Here is a 27,133-nt window from a genome sequence, read left to right as displayed (position 1 = left end):
GGTTGAACGGGGGTCACAGACACAGACAGGAATGTATTCCTGTCAAATACGGCGGAGGATCATAGTGCTGCGCGGGGCAAGAACGGCTTACCGGTGACAGCTCTGAAGTCAGACTCCAGGTCCAATAATGTCCTCTTCTTGGCGTCACGACTGCCCAAAAGTACCCGAACAGCCGAACTGTGGTGGCACACAAGTATGTGGCGTGGCAGAGGAGAAACGAGCCGTTCACATTTCTCTTTGTGTGACAGGGAACGGTTCACAAACCTCACCGCACTTTAGGGACCGTTCGTTACTTTTGAAGGGACCGTCAGGGGAGGAGGGTGGCTGGTTGATTTTTATTTTAATTATTTATTTTATTTTGATCCCCCCTATGTTAATCACTTATTGATGCCGTTTTTGAAGTATGAATAAGTCAATAAGTAATTTATTCCACTGAAATATCATTGATGTATTATAGAAAAGTGATTCATTTTTTTTTTATAAATGACAAAAGGCACACCTGCCTCATTATCGTGATAATGATAATGAGGCAGGTGTGCCTCATTATCGTGATACTACTCAGAACCATACTTTCACTGGTATCGTACAGTGGGTCCCAATTTTGGTACCGTGACAACACTACTACATAGTAGTGTCTACTTGATTTGTATCTGTGCTGTTCAGATTAATATGACAAGTACTTTTTGTTTTTTGATAGTGTATATTGCACTAGTAGTTTAACACTGTCTTGGAATTTAATAAATATTGACAATTTGAAACCCTTACAGTTGCATATTTGTTTTCAGGATGGGATTTTTCCTGTGAACAGGATTTCCTGCCTTTCTGACCTTATACTTACCTCAAGTTGCCTTTTGGGACATACATGCATACATACGTACATATCATACTTGCCTGTAGAGAGGAGTTTATTACAGCCTCATATAAAATCAACAATAATGATAATAATAATATTAAAGCAAACAGAGCCCTGGTATCGGAATAGTATCGGTATCGGCAGATATCCAAATTCAGGTATCGGGATCGGATCGGAAGTGAAAAAATGTGGATCGGTGCATCCATACCACTTAATCCATCCCCTGAACGGATTTCATCCCGAGGCAATTATGCCAACTAGTCCATCAGCTGATGAGCCCTTATCCATGCCTGGTCCACCTAGAATTGAACCGGAGAAGAAGCCATTGCCTTCCACGGTGAGAGCACAGCTACAGCGGGAGTTTAACATAGAGCCTGCAGCGGTGGAAAACTTCCTCCACTTCATACCAACTGAAAAACCGACCACAAGGGAGGAGCAGAAGGCTGTGGACAACCTGAGAGATCGGCTCTATTGCGTCCCGCTGTCTGGTGCGTAGCTTCTCCCCCGACCTGCGGAAAAAGGCGCGCCTGCTGAGAGCCCGTAGCTATAAGCTTACCTAAAAGGCAAGGCGCAAAGACCAGGAAGAGCAATGTCGTCATGAGCGTCAAGAGCTGAACACTCTGCGTGCTCAAGTCAGCTCCCTTACGCAGGCCAACCTTGACCTGCAGTGACAGGTTAAGACATATCATGAGCTGCAGCAGAAGATTGAGGTGTTGCAGGACCAGGTTGCCTCATATCGCCCTCTGCGGGTGACTGGTACCTCTGCCTACTGTCCCCAGGGACAATGACTGCACAAGTGACATCACCCACCGCATGCTATGCTGATTTCCTCACTGCATTTTACTTTATATTGGAATCAAATGTGATTTAACATACACATGCACTGGAATGAAATGTAGCCAACTGTAATTCACCTTATACATTGAAATGTAGCCAAGGGATCATACTTTATAATCTTTTGTAATCAGATACTATAAAAGGGCATCACCACTGCTAATGTCTCACCTTTAATATGCCATGACAGGATTATAGCATGTGTAACTGTATCACGTTTGTCATTCTGCTTGTATTATCCGGGTGCTGATGGGACTTGTCAGTCCCAAAGGGGGGAATATGTTGTGTCAAACTTATCCACATACTGTGATTTATACATATCAATGCACTCATCCACATATCTAGTCGTGTATTGAATATATGTCACCTCTGTATTGAATATATGTCACCCCTGATCTGGTAACATTATTAGGTATACTGTGATTGAATTTTTTTTTTCAAAAAAAAAAAAAAAAAAAAGAGTAGGATTAGGCCCGAACATATTGGGAGGATAAGTTAGACCATGACTGTGCATGTTCAGACTTGCCCAGAACATTACACCATTATGAAGTCATATCCAGACATGCCTGGGCATTACACCATTATGAGGTCATATCCAAACATGCCTGCCTGGGCATTACACCATTATATTCTGACTCATGGGGGAAGGATTAAGAAAAAGAGGTGGAGGCTCATTAGAATTTCCACGAGTAGGGTTGGGACTCGTTAGGATTTTAACAATTCCGATTCCTTACCGATTCCTTCTTAATGGTCTGATTCCTTACCGATTCCTACATTATATTCATTATACTTGCTATACTTAAACAAGTATATAATAAACACAAATGCAATCATACAAATACAAAAACTTTATTCTAACTGCTGCACAGTACAATTAGATGAAAATACACATTTGTGTGTGGTGTGTATTTCATATTTAGAGCTTGTATCATCTCCCTGAGAATATATAACAACAAAAAGTGATTCTCTGATTTCTACAGTAACACTATTACCTCAAATTAACCACAGCAATATAATAAAAAAATACTTATATGCATTTATGCTTGGGCACTGTTATTTACGTGACAACACCTGAACAGAACATACACATACATTGGCCCCCCGCGCTGGAAGCATCGGACCTCCCGCCACCTGCCTCCGCCTTGATTAAACGCTGAAAATTAAATAAAAGAGGGAGACAGGTTTTTCCTGTTTTATCTTATTTTGTTATATTTCTCCCTCTCCCCTCGCTGGAAGCATCTGACCTCCCGCTGCCTGCTCCTGTCTCAAACACGGAGGTCTCCCTCTCTGCTGAGCACCCACGGCGCACGCCTGGCCTGTTAAATAGCCTGTAACCATAACAACTGTGTGACACAAACTCAGTGCTTTAGTAATTAAATAATGTCGGGCTCGGTTGGGTTCGGACAGAAATATGCGGCCCGTGGCGCACTCGAATGGAAACGCACGTGACGTTTTTTTTTTTTTTTGTTTTTGTTTTTTTTTACAATACGTTTGCAGGAACCGTTACTCCAAATGTGATGGAACCGGTTCCGGAACCGGAACTTTGGACCCGGTTCTAAAAAAAAAAATGGATCCAGATCCCAACCCTATCCACGAGCATAAAAGGAAGAGCGCAGACAGTGAGTCTTCAGTCTGGTTCCGGAGCCTGACTCATGAGTTATATGTGTTGTTGCCTGTTAACACATTAAACTCAATTGCACCTGATCCTGAGTGTCTCCAGTGACTCCTTGAGTGCTGTCTTCTTGATTCTAAGTTACATTTGAGGGAAGAAGACGAGTTTTGAACAAAGGCGTTGGGGCGAGGTCCGGAGTCATCTGGCCCAACTCCAGACATCGTTTTTTACTTCGTCACCCTTTCTTTGGATATTCAATTTTCTCCACAACCCTGGTACTCAGCATCATGTATATTCACCACTTTTCTTCTCTCAAATGATAAATTCAGTAAGTTTACTGCAGCCTCAATTGATGACTTTATCACTACTAATCAGAATGAGACGGAACCTTTCTCCTGCTCATTACTGCGGGAATCATTAAAAGTATACCTTCGGGGTCAAATTACTTCCTACTCTGCACATTTGAATAAAACCCATACTTTCAAACTGCAGAAACTTTCTATTAATATTAGTGAGTTAGATCAAGAAATAGCTAATTGCCCTTCTCCCAGTTTACTTAAAGGGATAGTGCACCCAAAAATGAAAATTCAGCCATTATCTACTCACCCATATGCCGAGGGAGGCTCAGGTGAAGTTTTAGAGTCCTCACATCCCTTGCGGAGATCCCAGGGAAGAGTGGGTAGCAGCACAACTCCACCTAATGCAGGCTGACGGTACCCCAGATTAAAACGTCCAAAAACACATAATTGAAACCACAAAATATCTCCATACTGCTCATCTGTAGTGATCCAAGTGTCCTGAAGCTCCGACATAAAAAGTTGTTTGGAAAAACGTCATTTGAACTCTGTTTTTAGCCTCATTGTAGCCTGTAGCTCTAACTGCCTCTCTGTACACTGAACTCACGTGTGCACGCTTGCGCGCAAGACCAGCAAAAACACATGAACACACATGAAGGCGGTGCCCCTGTCTCACGGTCTCATGCAAGCGCACACACATGAGCGCAGTGTACAGAGAGGCAGAGAGTTCAAATGACGTTTTTCCAAACAACTTTTCCTGTCGAGGCTTCAGGACACTTGGATGACTACGGACAAGCAGTATGGAGATATTTTGTGGTTTCAGTTATGTGGTTTTTTTTGGACGTTTGAGCCTCCCTTGGCATATGGGTGAGTAGATAATGGCTGAATTTTCATTTTTGGGTGCACTATCCCTTTAAACATGGTGTTGATTTGCAGACTGAATTTGATCTTATCGCAACCACTGATGCTGAGCACCTTCTTTTACGGTGACGCTCCACATATTATGAGACGGCAATAAGGCAAGCCAACTCCTGGCTCACCAATTACACCGCCAGGCAGCCTCACAGATAAAAGATTTCTCAGGCAATTTACATATAGACTCTGCTACAATTAATTCTGTCTTTTGTTTGTTTGATCCAACCCCCCGTACTACACAAATTTTGGAAAGGTATTTCTTACATGGATACATCATCTTTTTACTTCTCCACAAGTGAGTATTTCCACCAATGGTATTCAATCCACTTTTTTCACTTATCTCATGGCACCCGACAGGGATGTCCCTTATCCCCTCTATTGTTTGCATTAGCAATAGAACCTTTGTCAATCTATTAGCTTAAAACTACCTAAAAGCTACTGATTAAACTATTTCTTGCTTTTTATGGGCTCGAAAATCCCCCAAAGTTCACAAATCTCCAAAGATGCAACTTTTATGGTGGCTTATCTTTCCCAAATTTCCAACTATATTTTTGGGCAGCACACATCCACAAAATTTTGTTCTGGTTTAAATAAACAGATCTGTCGTGGTCTAAGTTAGAGGCACAGTCTTGGGTTTCATCTTCACATACAGCTCTGATTACCTCTTCTATTACAGCTCTGATTACCTCTTCTATTACATCCAAACCCTCTGGCTTTACAAACAACCAAGTTATAATTTCCACTCTCAAAATCTGGTACCAATTCTGGCAGCACTTCAGACTTACCTCAGCATCTTCCCTTGCTCCTTTGCTGAGGAATCATTTATTCCAACCCACATTTACAGACTCCACCTTCTCTGCATGGCATGATAAATGCTTGAAAGTTTTAAAAGACCTGTACAGGGATGGTATTTTTCATGGCTTTGCAGACTTATCAAGTTTCACCTGCCACCTTCTCATCTCTTCCATTATTTTCAAATTAGACATTGCGTTAAATCTTTGTTTCCTTCCTTTCCCTCTTTACCTCCGAATCAACTGTGGGATCAGTTTCTCTGTTTTGATCCCCTTCAAAAGTCACTACTTTCAAAGATTTATGGCATTCTCCTTTACTATGGCAGTACACCTGCTTCTAATGTGAAGGTCGCTTGTGAGCGTGAACTTGGGCTGAACTTGGACGATACCGGTGGAATGCTGCTCTTAATGAAATCCACACAAGCTCAATTTAAGCTCGTCTCACACTGTTACAGTTTAAGGTACTTTTATGGAACCATTTTTCCAAAGCTCAATTGTCTCAAATTTACCCTAATATCACAGACAGCTGCAACAAACGTAGTGCTACACCCTGTAATCTATCCCATATGTTTTTTTCTTGTCCATTATTATCCTGATTTTGGCAGAACTACTTCCATACCATGTCAAAAATTCTTTCAATAACTATTAATGTCTCTCACCATATTGCCATTTTTGGGTTTCCTGAGGACCATAATTGATACACCGCCCAACAATTAGAAATCCTAGCTTATACTTCCTTACTGGCAAGACACCATCTTCTTCTCCATTGGCAGTCTACAAAAGCTCCCTCCAGCACTCAGTGGCTCAGTGATATCATGATCTTTCTAAAACTAGAGACGAATAAATACTCAATTAGAGTATCTCTCTCTTTGTTTTTTGTTAAATTTGTTTTCCTTTTTGTCCTGATTAGCATGATTAGTATGAATACACATTTCAAATGCACAATGCATGTTTAGTTATTTTTGGTCGTTTGTTTGACTGTTATCTATTGAGACGTACAGTACTTTGTTTATACACTATTATTATTATTATTATTATTATTACTATTACTATTATTATTATGATTTAAAAAGAGACAAAACACAATGTGACGATGCCAAACCTGCCTAGTCTGGCATCTAATCCTGCAAACTTCTCACTACAGCAACATTAGCTTCACTGTTTCAATGATGTTCGGCTGAAAGAACGTGCATGCAGGCTGAAATTCAACTGTAGTTTTCTGCTGGGAGATGCAGTGACTTAAATCAACAGTGAGTAAGAAAAATAATAACGTGACTAGTAATTTGTTAAACTATGAGAAGGAGGAAAAAAGTCTGCTAGCTGCTAGGCTAATTTATGCAATGTAAACATGCTTAAGCTAATAATGGGTCACTTGCAAAAAAACAATTGTTTTGCTCAAGAACCTCGACAGTTATGACTGAGCTGAATTTGATACTTTTGTTTAATTATGTTTTTGTTAATCCTTCTTTTATGGCTGTTGGGAGAAGTTTGCCTTCAAGGCTTTATGTCAGATAGTCCTTAGGTTTCATGAAAAAGATCATGGTTTGGGTTAAAATGAAAATATTTCTTCCAGAAAGGTCTTTTGAGAGAAAGCCCTGAAAGTTAACTTATTGCATGTGCTGTTTTACCTGTGTTAATGGAGTCAGTTTAAAGTAAACTTTACTGCACTTAAGCTGTTACAATTACTAACATCATTCATGTGTTGTTTTTATCTTTTATGGCCAAAAGCAAAAAAGAAAGGGGTGACAGCTTCCTCTATGACCGATTGTGTTAAATGGGCATACAATATCGTTTCATATGGATTGCAGGCCCCTAAATCGCAATGAATCAAAGTCATATCGTGGCGGACTTTGTAATATCAGCAAATATCGTATTGTTGTCCAAAGAATCAATATAATATAGTATCGTGATAAAACTGGTGATTTACACCAATATGCACTGTAAAAGAGGCTGCTGATCATATATTTACCCAGATGTATGATATTTCCGCCTGCTGTGATGGCAAGTGGACTTTCATTTTCATTTCATTTGCTATTCTCAAAATCACTGATTTTTTCCCCCTTTGAATTCCTTTTTTGTGTGTTGTCTTTTTTTTGACAAATTGTAAAGTACTGAGTGGAGAAATACAGTTGAATTAGACAGAGACAAATTCAAATTTGGTCAGTTTTCAGGCATTTAAAAAGTCAAACGAGTAAGTACTAATATGCCTGACATTATTATCATGTCCCAGACTGTTTCAAATATATTTTCTTTCAACAATCAAAAAAAATAATTTGTCTTGTTTGTTATGATTCAGAATACTTATAATGCAAATGAATGTAGAGCACTAGAACAAGTGTCATAAAGACTACTACTCTAATGGCAAGGTCTATGAATATTAACGGCTTGAATTATGCAACTTCCCCTTCATGGGCCATTGGTTTATTCCATTGCCCACTCCAGAGAAATGTCAGGGCTGGATCAGTCCACTCTAGGAGGATTATAAGGGGGGGATGCAGGTAGCTCACAGAAGCATTTGTCGACGGCTTGCTCTGGTCTTGCTGCAGGCTTACATTACCTCTTGGTGGGGGGAAATATGGTGGGAACATTCGCAGGCTGGTCATACCCATATTGACCCAGATGTTGGACTGGGGGGAGCGCGTGGCTGGCTGCTGGCGTAGGAAGAGGAGGTAGCAGGGGAAGAGCTCCAGCTCTGCTTGGTCTGTCTTGCTTTCCAGGATAACCTGCAGGGGTGGAAGGGAAAGTTTTTTACCTTTCATGCATGAAGTACATTGATCAGTCTAGAAATCTATGACTGGAGTTTGTTTATGTGTTCACTTTTACTACTGTAGCTCAGCTGAGTTCACTTGGTCAAGATAAACCAGATAAATAATGGCAAAGGTAATCTGTGTCACAACGGGGAGGTAGTAGCTCGTCCACTGACAAGCTCAGTAGCTGGAACTGGTCGCTGGAGATGAACCAAACCCCCAACAGCTTGAGCCCCTTCACTCTGACATCTATCCATCCATTGATAAATATGTAAAGGACCTGTTTGTCCATGTGTGTCTTTCAGGCCTCCGTGTGTGTAAAATAACTGAGTGAAAATATATAATTGCACTCAGAGGGACTGATTAAGTATGCCTTCCTTCTTCTCAATTTACAGAGCGACTTTTTGGATCAACTTCGACCTATTATGAAATGAATGATAAAGGCTACTATTGCTCTCACTTTCAGTTGTACTTTGAAATTAAGTCATTTAGATAATCTTGATTAACTGCTAGTTTCTGTTACACCGTGTCTTATTGCCTGTCCACTTGTGATTCTTGCCGTTAGGATTTTGTTGGAACATTCTTCAGAAATAAGACCTCAGTTGTAAAAACCCTTTAACTCTGACTTTTTCCAAGTCTGACAGCTCTGGGGTCTCATTTATTAAACTGTGCGTAGGATCCATACTAAAAGTGTACATGAGGACAAAAGCCTAAAATGGTGATCGTGCACATGTGGGTTGTCGACGGTGACCAAATGTGTGTCAGCTTCGTCGAGTGTATCTCATGTTTGTACACGTGGGTCAGAGTTTTCCTACAGGTGTGCTCATTCTCCTGTCAAGTGTATTTTTTTTTTATAGACCACAACTTTTGCGTGGGAAGTGGCTTATGCCTCTTTCAGGCCTCGTTTTGCGATTATGCAACAGTTATACATAAGACTTCTTCTCTTAAAGGTCCAGTTTGAAGGATTTAGGGGAATATAACAGCAGAAACTGATTATAATGTTAATAATTGTGTTTTTCATTGGTGTATAATTACTTGAAACTACCAATGCTTTTTTTGTCACCTTACATGAGCTGTTCATATCTACATACAGCGCTGATCCTCTTCCATGGAGTCCGCCATGTTGTTTCTACAGTCAATGTATGTCAGGGGTCTACAACCTTTTTAATATGAACTGTCATTTTTAAATTTCTTGTTATCAGTGTGCCTATTAATACAGGGCTCAACAATAACGATTGCACGGGGCAAGTAAAACTCTCGGGCATGTAAACTAACAACTTACTTGCCCGAATGGGCAAGTTGCTAAAAATAGTAAAAGTTAATAACTAATTGATCAAATAAATGTATTTTAAAACGTGCTCCTTCGGCTCTGTTGCAGCGGTCTCTCTGCCTGAAGTCACGGGCACACGCTGTGTAACAATATCCTGCCCACAGCCCCCACTGACTGGTTAGAGAGAGAGGGCTCTGTCTTACCTCTTCATAAACTAAAGTCATATTATTTTGCGCGACAGACGCTTCATATAATAACATAACAATATACTATTTATGGTGTTATATCTTTGTGTCATTTCTGTCTCTACATGGTCACGCGTTAACAATTCTCCTCTGCTCTCTGTATCGCGCACGGCAGAGATCCGCCACACACACAGGTGAGCACGCTAGAGCGGTTCGGGCTGCATTTTCCTGACCAAACCTGACCCCGAGCCCGGTGCAGTTTGTCAGCTGACAAAGTTATTGTTATGGACACTGTGTAAATAACCATCAACGGAGTGGTGTTACGCACAGACCATTCTCGGAACCCATCGGCTGTATTCAGCGTCTGACTTCTGGCAGACGGCGATACAGCCTCTGGGGGCAGACCCCCAATTTTTTGGCATTCCGGTTTGAGGAGGCGAATTTCCGTTTCCGACTTTCATTTATATATATAAGTACATATGCTGAACCAATGCGATGGATTCAGAGTTTGCAGTGACGCCAATTATGTTCCGCCTTGTTAGTTCACCGCACGGAGTGTTTAACCTGGCAACAACTGCAGCCAGCTCAAACGTGATTGATCAATATCACATGGACTACAAACAGCCTAGCACCGGAAACCAGGGCTCTTCCACTCTTCTTCCGGAGGCAAGATCTCCGGGGTTTGCCTACAGACTTTACATGAATGTAGAGTCTGTATATAGAGACTACTCACAGACAAACACGCTGCTCGCACAGCAGCGCAGCATGGCACTCTTGGTGTTGAGCTTGTGTTGCGTTCAGGCGTTGTCATGTAAATAACAACTTCCAGCACTTAAATAGATCATAGCACAAAACAGCAGCATGTCAAGTGACTTTTTACTTTTATTATATTCAATAAAATTGTATGGTCCTAAATCTTGAGACACCTCATATGTAAGCTAGAGAGACATTTTACCTGCTCATTACTGTGCACACATGTACTGTATGGCCTTAGTCCTAAACAGCCCTTCTGGTGCCAGTAGATACATAGAATCATCCCAGCAGGCTGTGCTTTGCAAGCATACAAAAAAGTTTCACGCATGTGAAAATGATTTTTCATGCATGTGCTTCACCTCCGCTGCTGCAACTCCATCCTAGGGGAAACACTGCTGTGTGTGTTTTGTGCAACAGGTGGATGTAGTAGTCTACTGGTAGAGTAGAGAGGGAGCTAAGTAGCGTTGAAGTAGAGTAGAGCAGGGCAGAGAGATGGAAGCAAAATATATTAAACCCGGTGTTAATACAGCAGAACTGGAAAGAAGGGTGAAAAATAAATAGAGGTGGGCATGGCTCAAGTGGGGCGCAAAATTACAGACGTAGCGCAATTGACAAAGATTGACCGCCCCCCCCGGTTTCAGGTTTCAGGCTTCAGGCTCAGGAAAATTTTTCACTTTAAGCCCTGATTTTTTGTGTAGGAATTAAGCTACAATACATGACATATGTTGTTTTAATTAATAAATACAGTGTGAATAAAGATTACATAACATAAAAATAACTGCAGTCTTTGTTATTTGATAGCCGCTTAAACAATTTTTATAGGGCAAGTAAAAACTGTCTTCGGGCAAGTAGATCGCTGACCAACTTGCCCGACTGGGCAAGTGAAAAAAAAACCTTAGCGTTGAACCCTGTAATATAATGTCCATCACTCAATCCTAAAATGCTATGACCACCAAACGTGGCATGTCATTCTCATCCACACTCCTATCCAGTGAAATGCTTAAGTTGCGATGATTCTGTTTTTCTGTGGACTATATACATCCCTGCTGTGCTCCTAATGAATGACCCAGCTCCAAAACTAGAAAATCAACACATGACAGCAGATGTTATCTTGATGGGCTGCCACAAATAGATAAATGTGTGGCAAAACCCTGCACTTCAACATTTAAAAAAAATTCTTGCTTACTTATTGCTAGTGTGCCATTAGTTAGCTACAGCATGCCAAAGGGTGGCACGCATGCCCAAGGTTACTGACCCTGATGTATGTATAGCGTGTAATTATTTGTTAATTAGTGAGTGTTATTGTGAGTGTGAGTGTGTATTGTTATTGTTATTGTGATTTTTGTGTAGTCAGGACATTGGGTGATTGGCTTAGCCAAAGCTAAGTAGATGCTTGTATACTATTGCTTCACACAGACCCAGGGTCTTGCATGCAACTTTACTAACCCTGCACCTCCACATATGCATATATTCTTATGCATACATACACACTTCAAACATAACACATAGTTGCAGGTTGCAGTTTTTTTTTTTTTTTTTTTACATGTGCCATCCTCTGCTTCGTCAAGAACTCAAAAATCCTTTAAAGGTAGGATCTGGAGGATTTTCAAACAAAACAAAATATAGACATATACAAATGAAATCCTGCTTAATCATCACCTATGGGCTTCTACTCGTGTGGTGGTGACTCTGTTTGCAGAGCTCCTGCCCTTTAACTGTATTTTGATGTTTTTGTGAGCTCGGACCGCTTCTGGGTTGAGATTTCCCCAGCCAATGAGAGAGCACAGGTGCCGTGCCCGAGCGTGTCCGAGCATGTCCGAGCGTGCACCAGCGTGAGCCTTGCCTGAACCTCTTCTGTGAAGCCTTCTTCCGTACCTCTGGGCTCTGTACACCCGGGAGAGTCGAGCCTGATAGGAGGGGCCGAATTTGAATGTGTGTTTACAAACAGCAACTAGAAAATCCTCCAGACCGTACCTTTAATCTTTATTCTTTATATGGTTAGTTATTATTTCAATTATTAATCAGAGTTCCAAATTGATAGTTTCATAGATAATTAATAATATTTCAATAATCACTGATCAGTTATGATAGACATTTTAACACTTTTAACCACAGGTTGCCAATACAGGCTGTATTCACTCACTGGTCGCGGCAGGCTGAGGTTGGCACCGTACCAGTGGTAGAGTGCCCGCCACACCGGCTCTGGCACCGTCTCAAAGTCTCTGCCAGGCACCAGCTGCAAGGAACGCTTCAGCCTACCACCCTCCATGGTTAACGTAGGAGCCTGAAGGGGCACAACACAGACAAATAATAATGTAGAGAAAAGACAAAGGAAAAAGGAAGCACCATCTGGTCCCTGAGAGCCTTTGCCAGCAGAAGGGGAGTGCCTCCTAATTAGGAATCTCAGATCATTTCTTCTGTCAAACTGAAAGAAGCTGGCAAAAATATTCTCCTAACACTCTGTTGTCTTGTTTTATATCTGACAAACATTGCAAATGCTGTTAAGATAAACACACTGTGAATACTGCATGTATTGTCTTTCAAAGGTCTGGATCACATCTGTTTTTTTCAAACGCATGGCTTTAGAGCAGCCGTTTGATTCCTGTGGACAGATTATCTCTGAGACTGAGTAGCTTTACTGTTCTCATATGTCAAACATATGCCAAAGCATAGTTGTGAACATGATGCACAATCCATGCTACATGATCACCTCCTGACTGTATGTGGCTTTTCTGATCTAACCACCAGGTTGTCAAGACTGGAACTGAAACTGAAATATATTTTCATCTGCAAAGAATTACACAATCTTCCAAACAAAACAATTAATCCAAACACAACAGGAAAATATTCTTTTTTACAGACTGAAAGGGTGTAGGCTGGAGCTACGCTTATTACACCCAGTCCTCCCTAATGACAAAATTCTATGTCTATTTTATCTGGTCATTTAATTATTTTTAAACATGTATTTTATTCACAAAGTATTAATTATAAACTCCACATTACAAGTGTTCCATAAATGTGCCCCTTTTACTGAACAACAATGTTTTTATACATCAGCCCTTTGTTACTTAAAGGGAAATTTCAGTTTATTTCAACCTGTCTCCTATCGTCCTAAATTTGTTTCAAGTGACTAGTGACATAAAAATAATAGTTAGCATGTTAGCCGTTAGCCTAGATACAGCCAGGGCGCATAGTGGCGTCAGACCTGTTAAAACGTAAGTGAACGGGCAACCTTCAAGTGCAAAGTTAGTCCACTAAACAAGCTTTTTTTCCACAAAGACCGCCTCATATTGTTAGGATAAATGTCAGAGAACATATAGAAAACAACATGTAAACGTGTTGTCTTACCTTACCAGTGTCCTGCCATATTTTTTTATCCCTCTAGCTCTGCTTTCCAAAGCGCAGCCGAAATATATCTCGCCAGCTCTAGATAAAGCCCAGCTGGATACTAACATTACTCCAAGTGGAGGTGTCTCGTCCTCGGTCACATCCAGACCTTGAAAATAAGGCTGCAACCGGTCCCATTCCTTGCAACAGAGGCATTCCTCTTCTGTGGGCACTGGGGCACAGCATTCACAGGTACACCACCAATCTCCAGAGCTACGCAGCCTTGCAGCAGCCATTCCTCCTCTCTCATCCTCTACCTGTTGCGCCTCTCTCTCTCTCCTCCTCCGTTCTTCAGTTTCACGAAGCTCTTCGTCAGTGTATTCTGGCTCAAATAAATAAGGGCGGCCATCAAACTCTGCAAAATCAAATTCCTCCTCCACAAAGTGGAAGTCTGGCAAAAAGTCAGCCATTATTCTATAAATCTTTCATAAAATAAATGAATGAACTTTTCAGGCTACTGTCCGATTCTGCCTTCCAGCTGTTGCTGCTTGTTCAGGCATGCTATGAGATCGCTGCTTGTTCTCGCGATATTTCGGCTGTGCTATGGAAAGCAGCGCTAAAGGGGTAAATAAACATGGCAGCACACCGGTAAGGTAAGAAAACACGTTTACGTGTCGTTTTCTACATGTTCTCTGACATTTATCCTAACGATATGAGGCGGTCTTTGTGGAAAAAAAGCTTGTTTAGTGGACTAACTTTGCACTTGAAGATTGCCCGTTCACTTACGTTTTAACAGGTCTGACGCCACTATGCGCCCTGGCTGTATCTAGGCTAACGGCTAACATGCTAACTATTATTTTTATGTCACTAGTCACTTGAAACAAATTTAGGACGATAGGAGACAGGTTGAAATAAACCTAAATTTCCCTTTAAATACGCACATTTCTCTCAAATCATATTAGTTTTCTCTACTTATAAAGCCACATCTTGAAATACGCACTTATATGCTTTGTCCCTGAAAGCGAGATGAGAACATTAATACCACTATCATATCTCTATGTATAAAGCTAGAGTCTAACTTAACTTAGTATAAAGACTAGATGCAGGGGGAAACAGCTAGCCTCGCTCTGTCCATAGTTACTTACCAAAAACTCTAAAGCTTATCCAATCTAATTAACAAAATGTAAAGTAGCTTGTTATTTTAACCTGCAGATGAACAGAAATATAAAAGGATATGTGAAATGCAGCCATTTCTTGACAGACAACTATGTACACATCTGCTGCTCTTCTTTGCAGTCTCCAGCTACAGTGCAGGATGCCAGATACAGCTGTTGAGCACAAGTTTAGATTTTGGTGCTTTTACCTTTAATTAATGTATGGGTTGAACAAACTAAAAAACATATAGTAATTAAGCTTTAGAGCTCAATGATCTCAGTGAGCTTTAGAAGGTTGGTTGATATATATTTTAACTTTGAGCAGAACCAGACTTACTGTTTTACCCTGTTTCGACTTTTGGCTTAGCTTGGCTAAGCTGTCCTGACTCCAGCTCTGCACTTAGATATATGAGTGATTTTCTTGTTTCACTCTCAGGAATATAGCAAACAGGTATATTTTCAAAATGCTTAAGTATTAGCTTAAAGAACATCTGGGTATGTTTAGTTTGTCTTTCTTTTGGGGTAGATGGGTCAGGTGAAAACATTAAGAGTTGTAAATCATCAATATATAATTTAAATCAATCAATAAAAAAATGTAAACAAAACTAGTCATGAAGAAAGAACGAATGCAGTCTTTATTCGATGAAATGGTCTCAAATTACCCAGGACTTGTAGATTTTAAAACAGTACTAATTATGTTTTAAATATAACCCCAAATCCAAAAAAGTTGGGACGCTGTGTAAAACATGAATAAAAAAAGAATGCAATGATTTGCAAATCCTTTTTGACCTACATTCAATTAAATACAGTACAACAACATTATACAACGACATGTACAACACATTATGATAAAGTTGGGACAGGGGCAGGTTTACCACTGTGTGACATCCAGGGGTGGGTAGTAACGCGTTACAAGTAATGCACGTGAGTAAAAAAGTAGTTTTTTTGAGGAATGAGTACTTTTTAAGTTCCTTTTTTAAAACTGTACTTCTACTCTTACTCAAGTATATTTTTGAGCTGGTAATCTACGTTTTACTTCACTACATTTGCCATTTACCTTCGTTACAACTAGTCTGCTCTAGGGCTGTCAAAAAAAAAATTGAAGTTCCAAATATATTCGAATATATATATTTTTTATAAGTTCGAACCTAAATTTGATAATTCGAATATCATTAATAATTAATTAAAACTATTGATAATGTATATCACGGCGAATCCCGTTCGGGCGGAGATGGCTCGCGCACAAGCCGGGCCAGAGAGGGACGCACAGCAGGAAGGAGAGGTGCCGACAGAGGAGCCCGCTGCGCCAACACCACCCACTGCGCTGTCCGGGATGTGTGACCTGTTTGGGAAGACATACAGGGTGAGTGTTGCACCTGCTTCCTCCCTGTCTACCCTTTTTGAAGAAGAGATGAAACGTTACCAGAATGAGACACCACTACGAGCCGACCAGGATCCACTCTTGTAGTGGAAAACTACAGGTGCACTGAAGTATCCAAACATTGCTGATAGCGAGGTAGAAGTTGGTCATACCTGGCACTTCAGTGAGGTCAGAACGGATGTTTTCATTGGAGTGTCATGTTCATATTAATAAGCATAATAAGCATCTTATTTTTTGTGGGGGTTTTTTGTAAAAAAATAAATAAATAAATAAATAAATAATAATAATAAATTCGAATATTATTCCAACTCTACTAAAGTGCCATGTTCTGAGCCCGCTGAACAAGCAAGCACCAGTCCTCCACTCCTGACCTGACCCTGATCGCGAAGATCCTGTCGGAGACAGGTCGAAACGAAGAGCAAGCGGGAGCTGCCATCACCCATCCCTGGCCACATTTTTTGCGCCAAAATCCATAAAAAAGCACAGTTACTCGATGAAGTGCGTCCTGTGCCTGCCAAAAAACCAGGAGATCCTTGCTTTCAAAAACTCATCGTCGAATCTCAGCAAGCATATTGAAGTACCATATATTGAATGGTTTCTTATTTATTTTATTGGATTTTATTAATTTTGTTCACAGAAAAAAAGACGTAGAAAAGACAAAGAAGTTGGGATGTCAGTTCTGTTTTTAAAGCAAGGTCATCCACTCAAATTACAGATAGGGAAATGGAGAAAGAAGAGGTTAGGTGAGGAAAAGAGGGGTAGAGTGAAGGAGATGGAGAGTGGAAGATTGGTACCTGCTTCATTAAAAAAAGTTTTATCAACAAGTGCTATTTTTTCATTAGTTTTGCACTGGTCCGCACACCCTAAAAAATATTCAAACGGAAAGTAACTTGTACTTGAGTAAATTATTAACGAGGTACTTTTTACTTTTACTTGAGTAGGTTTCTCAAATAGTAATTTTACTTCTACTTGAGTAATTTTTTATGGTAGTAATTGTACTTTTACTTGAGTACAGATTTTCGGTACATCACCTCTCCTCATAACAAAACTCAGTAAGTATTTGGGAACTGAGGACACTAATTGTGGAAGTTCTTAAAGTGAAATTCAATTCAATTCAGTTCAATTCAATTTTATTCATAAAGCCCAATATGACAAATCACGATTTGCCTCAGAGGGCTTTACAGCATACAACATCCCTCCATCCCTCCTTGGACCCTCAAAGCGGATAAGGAAAAACTCTCCCCTAAAAACCTTTAGCCGGGAAAAAAAGGTAGAAATCTCAGGAAGAGCAACTGAGAAGGGATCCCTCTTCCAAGACAGACAGACATACAATAGATGTCATGTGTACAGAACATCAACATAATAAATTTACAGTAACCCATATGACAAAATTAAACAGAAATAGATAGAGACAGAGAGAGATGCAGGGCAGACACTAATAATAATAGCAACGATAACATTGATTTTAGTAGTAATAATAATAATAACAGTAGTAGTAGTATTTTGGTAGCATATATGTTATAAGTAAATATTAAAATATGACAGTATATGTATGTGACAATAATAATCATAATAATAGCAGTAGTAGTCAGCATCGAGCAGGACCACGAGCAGGACCACGACAGCAGTGTAACCACGACCCACGATCGAAATAAATTCTTTCCCATTCTGCTTGATATACCACTTCACTTGCTCAGCAGTCTGGGGTTTCTGTTGTGATATTTTGTGCATCACAATGTACCACACATGTTCAATGGGAGACAGGCCTGGACTGCAGGCAGGTCAGTCTAGTACCTGCACTGTTTTACTAGGGAAGCCACGCTGTTTGAACATGAGCAGAATGTGTCTTATTGACTTGTTGGAATAAGCAGGGACATCCCTGAAAAAGGCGTAGTTTGGATGGCAGCATATGTAGCTCCAAAACCTGTATACCTCTCAGCATTCATGGTGCCTTAACAGATGAGCAAGTTACCCATGATGGCTTGGGCACCAACCCACCCCCATACCATCACAGATCCTGGCCTTGAACTTTGAGCTGGTAACAGTCTGGACGGTCCTTTTCCTCTTTAGCCTGGAGGACACAACGTCCATGATTTACAAAAGTAATTTGAAATGTGGACTCCACAGCACACTTTTCCACTTTGTGTCCTTCCATCTCAGATGAGTTTGGGTGACAGAAGTTGGCAGTGTTTCTGGATGTTGTTGATATACGGCTTTCACTTTGCATGGTAGAGTCTCAACTTGCATTTGTAGATGCAGGGACGAACTGTGTTTACTGACAATGGCTTTCCAAAGTGTTCCTGTCTTGTTGTTTTTTTATGCAGTGCTGCCTGAGAGGTCAAGGGGCACAGGCATTCAGTGTTGGTTTTCAGCCTTGCCCCTTATGTGCAAAGATTTCTCTGGATTCTCTAAATCTTTTGATGATATTATGGATTGTAGATGGTGAAATCCCTTAAGTCCTTGCATTGAGAAGCATGTTCTCAAACTCTTTGACTGTTTGCCCACAAAGTTTTTCACAAAGTGAGTGTATGTTTATAAAAAAACAATAAAGTTTATGAGCTTGAATTTTAAATATCTTGTCATTGTACTGTATTCAATTGAACTGTCAAAAAGGATTTACATGTTTTGACATTTTTGGAATTGGGGTTGTGCTTAAAACATAATTAGTGCTGTTTTAAAATTAAAGTCCTCAACTCAACTCAAACTTTATTTATAGAGCACATTTAAAACAACTGGGGTTGACCAAAGTACTGTACAGATTAAAAGCAGCATGGATGTTAAACGTAACCCATACATTGCCGCAACTAAAATAAATACTAAAATACATAAACAGAGTGCAATAAAATAGAATAAAATAAAATAGAATAAAACAAATTAAATTTTATATAAGATTTTGCCAGATGTCCACTTAAGCTCGATTAAAAGCCAGGGAGAAGAGGTGAGCCTTTAAGGAGGATTTAAAAACCTCAATCGATCCTGCAGAGCGGATGTGCCAGGGCAGGTTGTTCCAGAGCCTAGGGGCCGCCGCCACAAAGGCTCGGTCCCCTTTGGTTTTTAGCCTCGTTTTGGGGGTGACCAGTAGCAGCTGATTTGAGGATCTCAGTGTTCTGGCAGGGGCATGAATACGAACGAGCTCAGTCAAGTACTGGGGGGCTAGGCCATTAAGAGCTTTAAAAACAAACAATAAAATTCCTGGGTCCTGGGTAATTTAAGACCATCTCATTGAATAAAGGCGACATTTGTTCTCTATTTATAACTAGTTTTGCTTACCATTTTTTATTGATTGATTTTAAATCATATATTGATGATTTAAAGCTCTTGATTTTTTCACCTGACCCATCTTCAATTACAATTTCAGCCTGACCACACTGCAATGTAAATTGGCTCAGTCGATTCAAAATACAGTTTGAGAGCTGCAGCAAAGACTGATATAACCATGACCAAAATGAGACAGGATTTTTAAGTGTTTTTAAATGTGAACATCTATACACCATAAATAAGCTGGACACTCTGTGTGGGACTGTCTGCTTCTTTTCATTACTTACATGCAAACCACATATAGACTTTGCACTGCTCATGTTTAGAAATCACACATACAATACACACATGCACATATCCTTGCCTTCATGGGGTCCGTATTGACCAGAGGCTGGTTGTCAATGGCTCCAGGTCTTTGTGCTGCCAGCTGGGAGGGGAGTTGGCCATTGGCTCCAGAAAAACACTGATTGTTGTTGTCCGATATGTTGTGCTGACGGGCAAAACAGCTCTCTGTAGCAGAGGGAGCTACCTGGGGGCTCAGGGCTGCTGGGACAGAAAGGATGAGAGTGAGTGACCAAGCCACACACACACACACACAGAGGGTAAAATGAAATCACGCATCAACACAAACAGATAGTGTTAAAATTCAGTCTGTTGTCAGGTTGGGATGTTTTAGTCAAAATTCATGAGATTTGACTGGCATGAACAAATAAAAGCCAGTCATTGATAAAGGTTGGGTGAATACTATACAATAAATTCTCAAATAATAATCACTTTGTACATAATGGACAGTTACCAAAAAGGCCTAACTTGAGGGCGGTGGTAATTTATTAATGTTTCTTCAGCACTAATCTTATGAGTGCAACAACAGTGATGTGATACTCATCAATGTGCTGCTCTGAGTTTCTTTTTTATATTTTGGACATTGTACTTGGAAATAAGCTTTTAAATGCATTAATAAATTAAAACAGCAGATGCATTTAAAGAGGCAACAGATACCATCTTTTCCTAAATATATCATTATGAAAATAATGTGGGTTGCACAGGGTAGTGGCTACAGTAAAATCAGACTATCAGCGTTTACATAGGTTACTTAGTGGCTTTGCAATCTTTGTATTAATCTCCTGCCACCGGGGGCAAAATTTTGCGGAAAAAATTTGCTTTACGGCAGGAAACGCATCATGTATTGCGAAACTGGTCAGCCAGCCAATCAGGGACTGGAGCTGGTTCTTATGAGGAGTTGGGCATGAGATAGTTGAGTCACAAGCACAATGGCAGACGGACAAATGCTGGGGACAAGTGAAAAACGGCCTAGTGAAAGAAAACAAGCTCCTCTGTCTGAGGATGCAAAGAAGAGGACAGTGATAAAAGAAGAGGAAAAACAAGAGTAAACTTCAGTCAAGCGTTTTTTCTAATGGATCAGTAAGTAACACGGCTAAATGTTAGCTAGACGAGAGAGGACTGTACTGTACTGGCTGCTAGTTAATTCCTAACTGGCCAGCATCGCAAATCGCCACCACCAGGGACCGGGTAGCGAGTGTTGGTCGGCTGACATCCTCGTTGCCATTCTATGGCAGCCCTCGGACAGTGGTACCCCCCTCCCTTCCTTCTGTTCTCTTCTCACGGAGGCAGCTATCGACGGACATCGCCCAGCTAAATTACGCCCAGCTGTGAACACTGGACTTTTCACTGCAACAGCCTTAGACTGAGAAGCATCAAAATCAGTAAACGTTAGTCCACACAGCTCTCCCAAGCTGGCCTGGAGAGCAGGGAGATCATGTCGGTCACTGGCCATAAATGTGAGGGCAGCCTTCGCAGCTACTGGGCACCCAGCATCTCCGACCGGGAGAAGTGGAGTAAAATCCTCTCCTCCGCTCCCGTTTGTCTGGTGAACGCCTCTCCTCTGTCAATACACTCTGCCAGCAATTTAATAATATTGATGCCAGTTGTAACATTTGAATGTTTTAGTAGTAAGCCATGTTCTAAGCCAGATAATGTATAGTGAGCCGGTCACAGCTGAAAAATAACTGCGCGTTGGGGTTCCATTCCCCTGTCAGGAGTTTTTTTTCAACAGTCACCAGCTCACTATACATTATCCCTTACGTGTCTACTGTTGTTTGTACTGATACTGTACATATTGGTATAATTTACTGTGAGTTGTTTGTACTGGTACTGTGCATTCTGGTATAATTATTTGCATTACTATTTGTTTTTTCTTCAGATAAATCTGATAATTGTTGCTTGGTTGTTACTCATTTATTTAGTAGAGTGTCCACACACTTTCTCATTCTACATATACAGAGAGGTATACCAGTGGCTTTACAGCCTACATATTCTTGATAATCTCTGATCCCCATGGTCAATATGGTCGTTGCGACAGTGCGAGCAACACCACTGACGCTAGGTGGCGCCAAGCTAAAAAAAATACCGAATCCTATCTGTTGCCTCTTTAAAGGGACAGTGCACCCAAAAATGAAAATTCAGTCATTATCTACTCACCCTCATGCCGAGGGAGGCTCTGGGAGGGAGGTTTTAGAGTCCTCACATCCCTTGCGGAGATCGGCAGGGGGAGCGGCTAGCACACCCAATGGCTGATGGCGCCCCAGACTAACGTCCAAGAACACAAAATTGAAACCACAAAATATCTCCAACATGCTCATCCGTAGTGATCCAAGTGTCCTGCAGCCCCAACATAAAAAATTGTTTTGAAAAACGTCATTTGAACTGTTTTTAGCCTCACTGTAGCCTGTAGCTCTGACTGCTTCTCTGTGCTCCGCGCTCACGTGTGCGTGCTTGCGCGAGACCAGCGAAAGCAAGTGCTTTGCTTACCCGTGTTTACATCACGTGACACGTGCACCGCAGGGAGAGACAACAGTAACCTTTGGAATTGAGGAGGAACAGCATTTCTTTGTTGAGCCGTATTTGTTTGAGCCCAAATATACGGACGTGGAACTCAGGCTACTGGACGAAGCAGCCGCCGCAGCTCATGAGCCTAACCCTCAGCCAGCCGCAGAATACTGGAGTCGAGCACTGAGAACCTGGTGGTGTAGTTGTTTCAAATGCAAAGCAATGCCAATGGATGAGGAAAGTCTTTGCTGCTCAGACTGGGAATAGGCGATGCCTGCACTTGAGAATCTGGACATCAGTACTGACGAGACTGCTGCTCTTCAGAGACCGTGCATCACCAATCACCCTGAGTTTCCAGCACTACTGACCCGTGGTGTTCTGGAGACATTTTTTTTACTTCCCCAAGATCAACTGGAAGAAAAGACAGAGGCCCGCAGGACCAGATGGCAGGCTTTCAGGGGAGTAAGTCATTCATTTCTACTGTAGTTCTACACGTGAGCACGGAGCACAGAGAAGCAGTCAGAGCTACAGGCTACAATGAGGCTAAAAACAGAGTTCATATGACGTTTTTCGAAACAACTTTTTATGTCGGGGCTTCAGGACACTTGGATCACTACAGATGAGCATGTTGGAGATATTTTGTGGTCTTGGACGTTAGTCTGGGGTGCCATCAGCCATTAGGTGTGCGAGCCGCTCCCCCTGCCGATCTCCGCAAGGGATGTGAGGACTCTAAAACTTCACCAGAGCCTCCCTCGGCATGAGGGTGAGTAAAAAAATGGCTGAATTTTCATTTTTGGGTGCACTATTCCTTTAAGATGTACAGTACACCAGCAGCAGTCAGAAATATTTTTGTATTTTTGTTTTATATGCTGTCTACTGTTGTGTGAAATATGTTGACTGACCAGTCTCTGTGGCCTCCGAGGCGCTGGACACAGCATCAGGTGACCTCTCCTCAGTGGGGCTGACTGGGCTGAAGGTTCCCAGTCCTCCCAGTCTGTCTGGTGGGGTGGGCTCTATAGTGGCTGTGGCCATCGGAGTTCTCAATGAGCTCAGGATGGACGGCTGCTCCACCACGATGCCCTTATGCTCCTGGACAGGGAGACAACAGCAGGGACTGTCTTGTCATTGTTTAAAGTGATATCTGTAATAAATGTGGTGTTTGCTTTCTTCACAGCCACTGCTTCTGTCACAGTGTGATGTTATATGGCAAGATGCAGAAAACCTGGTCTCATAAACAGATATGTTTGTATTATTCAAGTCTGTACCAATGGCACTTCAAATGTGGTATAAACATAGACTGTATAACATAATGGACGTAGCTACCGTAATGTCACACAGTGGTTTGTGGACTCTCATTTTGAAGACTCGTGTTCCTCATTTCAGCTGTCACTATCTTGGTTTTTCAGAGCCAGGAGTGACCATATTTGGAGGAGATGCTTGAACTATATAGCCTGGTAAGACCATCCTGATGACGTAAGGTCAACATTCTGCTTTGCTCTCTGTATCAGTCTGGACTCGGTGCTGCCTCAGACACTTTCATTGGGTGGGAGTTCTCGCCTTGACGTCTTCTTCATCACCAGCCGAGCCAGTTGATAAATCAAGCTTTTGCTTAATCCAGTCAGAGGAAAGGCAAAAACGTCTTTTCCTCTGAGAAACTCAGCGATTGCATACTCTTGTTCTTGTTTAATCGTTGTTATTGACTCTATTTCTGCAATAACTCACTTATTGCTGTGTTTACTCTACTAATGTTAGAGTAAGCATTTAGTGCTTCAGGAGCTGCTATTACCATCCTGCAAGCTGCGTCCTGACATTTTACGTCATCAACTACAATGCAGTCCCTGATTGCCTCCTTAGGCTGTCAGCTACGGTGTGGATCTCTGATTGGCCCTGATTAGACTTTAATTTCGTGTTTGGCGCAGCACCAAGTCCAGACTGATACAGCGAGCAAAACAGAATGTTGAGCTCATGTCATCAGGATGGTCTTACCAGGCTATGAAATGTAGAGGAGCAAGGGGTGGATCGGACTCAGACTGTAGTGACACTTCCCTTAAATATGCACAAGTCTAAACCTTAATAAAATGTAAACAGATGAGTTATATAAATATTCACCCCCGTACAGTTGTTATGAATGTTGAAATTAGCTATAGAGACTGAGACTGATTTTTGTAACAAACATATTTATTTCTGTATTTATATATATTTATATATATTTATTTATAAATTTATTTCTGCTGTAAAGTTGGGCATTTTAACATGGGGGTCTATGGGGATTTCCTCTGTTTTGGAGTCAGCCTCAAGTGGTCATTTGATAATCTGCAATTGTTGGCACTTCCGCACTGGATTAAACTTTCAGCCTCAGAAGTTGCCGCTTGGGCATTATTGAAATATAACACTGACATCTGTGAACAGAAAAGTGGGACACACCATTAAAAAAAAGTTGATAAAACTACGAAAATAGACCAGTGCCACACTCGACCCAGAAACAACCTCCGAACAGTCCAGTATACATAAATCTGACATATCAGTAAGACAAAATATGTAAACTACATACTGTGTCAAGAAGTAGCCAACAAGTGAGCCATCTCACCTCCTTCTTATTTCTGTTGAGTTACACCTGTGCAGTAGCAATCGGTACTGATCAGAATGTATAGATCGGTATGTTAACTGCTCCTGGCAACAGATGCCGCTAACCACTTTGTGTGGACTGAAAAATGATGTCTTGTCAGTCATTACAGATCGGTTAGCGCAAAATAACACATCCTCCCGAACAGTCAATGGCTAACATGTACACAATGCCAGACAAAGAAAACAAAATGGCAATTCAGTCTGAATATTAGGCTAGGAAATCTATAGCCTATATCTCTAGTAGTAGTGGTGGACAGTAACTTTGTCACAAACCTGTCAGATATCATATACCTGAGTTAGATACTTTGAGACTTGTTTTCAAATTTCTTTAATAAGTTCTAGCTATAAAAATACCAATACATTTTTTATTTTACAAAGTTGTAATCAGAGACTAAGTACTCCTGAATTGTCCTTTACAACAATGCACTGCATGTTAGGCAACACTACCTATGATGTTGTTAAGTACAGTGCCTGATCAAAAGGCTTGTTGTGTTAATATAAATGCACATCTAGATCAACACATTTTGTCTTCTTTAACCTAACTCACATATTTAACGTAGTCCTTCCACTGCTGCCACCACAGCATGGAGATGAGGAACCAGTTCTGACCCTGCTGCAGCCCATGTCTGCTCTCCCTTTCTAACCAACCCCTGCACACAAACAGAGAGAAAAGCACAAAGACAATGGAAAACACTGATTGGGTCCAACAGCATATTCCTCAAAGTAGTATACAATCACACAACAGATGAAGAGGACAGGTACACACCTGATGATTTGTCCCTCCTCGTCAGGAGTACCAGGTCTCAGGCCGAGGACTATGTGGCAGACCTGGACCAAGACACAAAACAACACACAAACATGTACAAAAAAGCATGATGATTAGCATTGCATTTCAATTTCAACACAAGTTCTACAACTACTGCACAGAATGTAAGTGAACTGACCTGGAAAAGCAGGTTTAAGAACTCATTGGCTAAAGAACTCTTCACACTCCAGATCTGGTAGTCTTCCAGGGTCAGGTGACCCAGCTGGTGAGGAGTCAAAAACACAATGGACAGCACACTCAGATTCACAATTCTCAAATATACACTGCTTTGAGACCTTAAAAGGGTGGAAGAAAATGTATTCATCTGCAATGTTGCTGTGGGTGAAAATAGTTGAGGGGTAAGACAAGACACCAGGTGACTAGAATGTTGCTATCAGTGTACAGGGCAGCTCACAGTGACAGTCAGTGGAACTATATGAAGGCGAAGCAGGTTGAAGCTGTAATTGAGTATAAAGTGGTGCTGACATCACTGATTCTGCCAACAAGAGTTGTGTCTCACCTTTGTTGTGTCATGCATTGTCAGGATGTCCTCTACTATGTCTGACACGCTACTGTGCAGCTCCTGCAAGATAAAAAAAATATATCAACATGCACCGATCAATTTATCCTATGTTAATGCTGTGAAAAAGATCACAACAGTCCTGGGTGTGAAAATGTAGAATTAGTAAGAATATATTAGCAAGATTCTTAATCAATCTGTCTGTTTGCAATGCCATCAATACCACAGCAATTAAGGGTGGGGGTAAAAATTAATACAGCATACTATCACGATATTTTGCATGGCGATATTGTATTGATAAACGGACTCCATGTATCAATCTTTTATTATACACATTATTGATTATTGCAAATACACATTTTAATACAACTTTTGGTTCTAGAATAATACAATCCATTGCTTTTTTGGTCCACTAGATGGTGCTGATGTTTTATTTCCTGGTGCATTTGGCAGGAAGTTCATCAAAACAAACATGGACACACCAGAGAAAAGAATCAGAAATGCACCTTCGGGGCGCTAGAGAGTGAATAATGGAGTAAGACGTTTTTTGCTGAGCTCCTGCACAGCTTTTCCCTTTAAAAAAAAAAACAAAAAACAGCGCTGATCTACAAACGAAAAGGTTAATTCATTTCACTAGCGCTCCTACAAAGCTGCAGTGCGGGTTTTACACACAGTAATGGAAGGTATTCTCAGGAAATATAAGAACAGCAGACCATCTAACACCAGGCCCACTGCCTCCTCCGGGCAGAGTTCAAGTGCTAACCGGGACCGTGTGCTCAACCCTTCCCTTACGGACTCTGAAGAAATGGGTACAGAAGATCAATAGTCCCAGATCCTTTCGACTTTAAAAGAGGACATTTTTGCAGTCATAAGAGCCAAATTGAAAAAATCTCTTACTGAAGATTTCAACTATCTTAAGACGAGCTCCAGGCAGTCATGGAGTTAGCAAACAACACGGCG

At 41.1% G+C, this 27,133-nt stretch overlaps 1 protein-coding gene across 9 annotated transcripts in view; it reads right to left on the bottom strand.

Moving 5' to 3' along the window:
* Window positions 1–27,133, bottom strand: part of usp32 (ubiquitin specific peptidase 32) — a 232,654-nt gene that overhangs the window by 74,060 nt on the left and 131,461 nt on the right. For 5 of the 9 annotated variants that reach the window (XR_013490932.1, XR_013490935.1, XR_013490933.1 and 2 more), the window contains exons 9-16: window positions 26,174–26,236; window positions 25,793–25,876; window positions 25,615–25,676; window positions 25,396–25,498; window positions 23,126–23,312; window positions 19,741–19,922; window positions 12,400–12,540; window positions 7,859–8,024 (exon numbers count right to left, since the gene is read on the bottom strand). Coding sequence is in view for 3 of the 9 variants with exons in the window: in XM_033630986.2 (XP_033486877.1) it covers window positions 7,859–8,024; window positions 12,400–12,540; window positions 19,741–19,922; window positions 23,126–23,312; window positions 25,396–25,498; window positions 25,615–25,676; window positions 25,793–25,876; window positions 26,174–26,236 (988 nt within the window). In the remaining 6 variants the exon portion in view is untranslated. The remainder of the gene's footprint in view (window positions 1–7,858; window positions 8,025–12,399; window positions 12,541–19,740; window positions 19,923–23,125; window positions 23,313–25,395; window positions 25,499–25,614; window positions 25,677–25,792; window positions 25,877–26,173; window positions 26,237–27,133) is intronic. The other 4 variants (XR_013490934.1, XM_078166859.1, XR_013490937.1 and 1 more) reach the window with 3 other exon arrangements.

Source organism: Epinephelus lanceolatus, chromosome 4 (assembly GCF_041903045.1).
Source record: "Epinephelus lanceolatus isolate andai-2023 chromosome 4, ASM4190304v1, whole genome shotgun sequence".
Taxonomy (NCBI): domain Eukaryota; kingdom Metazoa; phylum Chordata; class Actinopteri; order Perciformes; family Serranidae; genus Epinephelus; species Epinephelus lanceolatus.
Note: the sequence above shows the minus strand (reverse complement) of the source record. Positions and strands in the feature narration are given on the sequence as shown.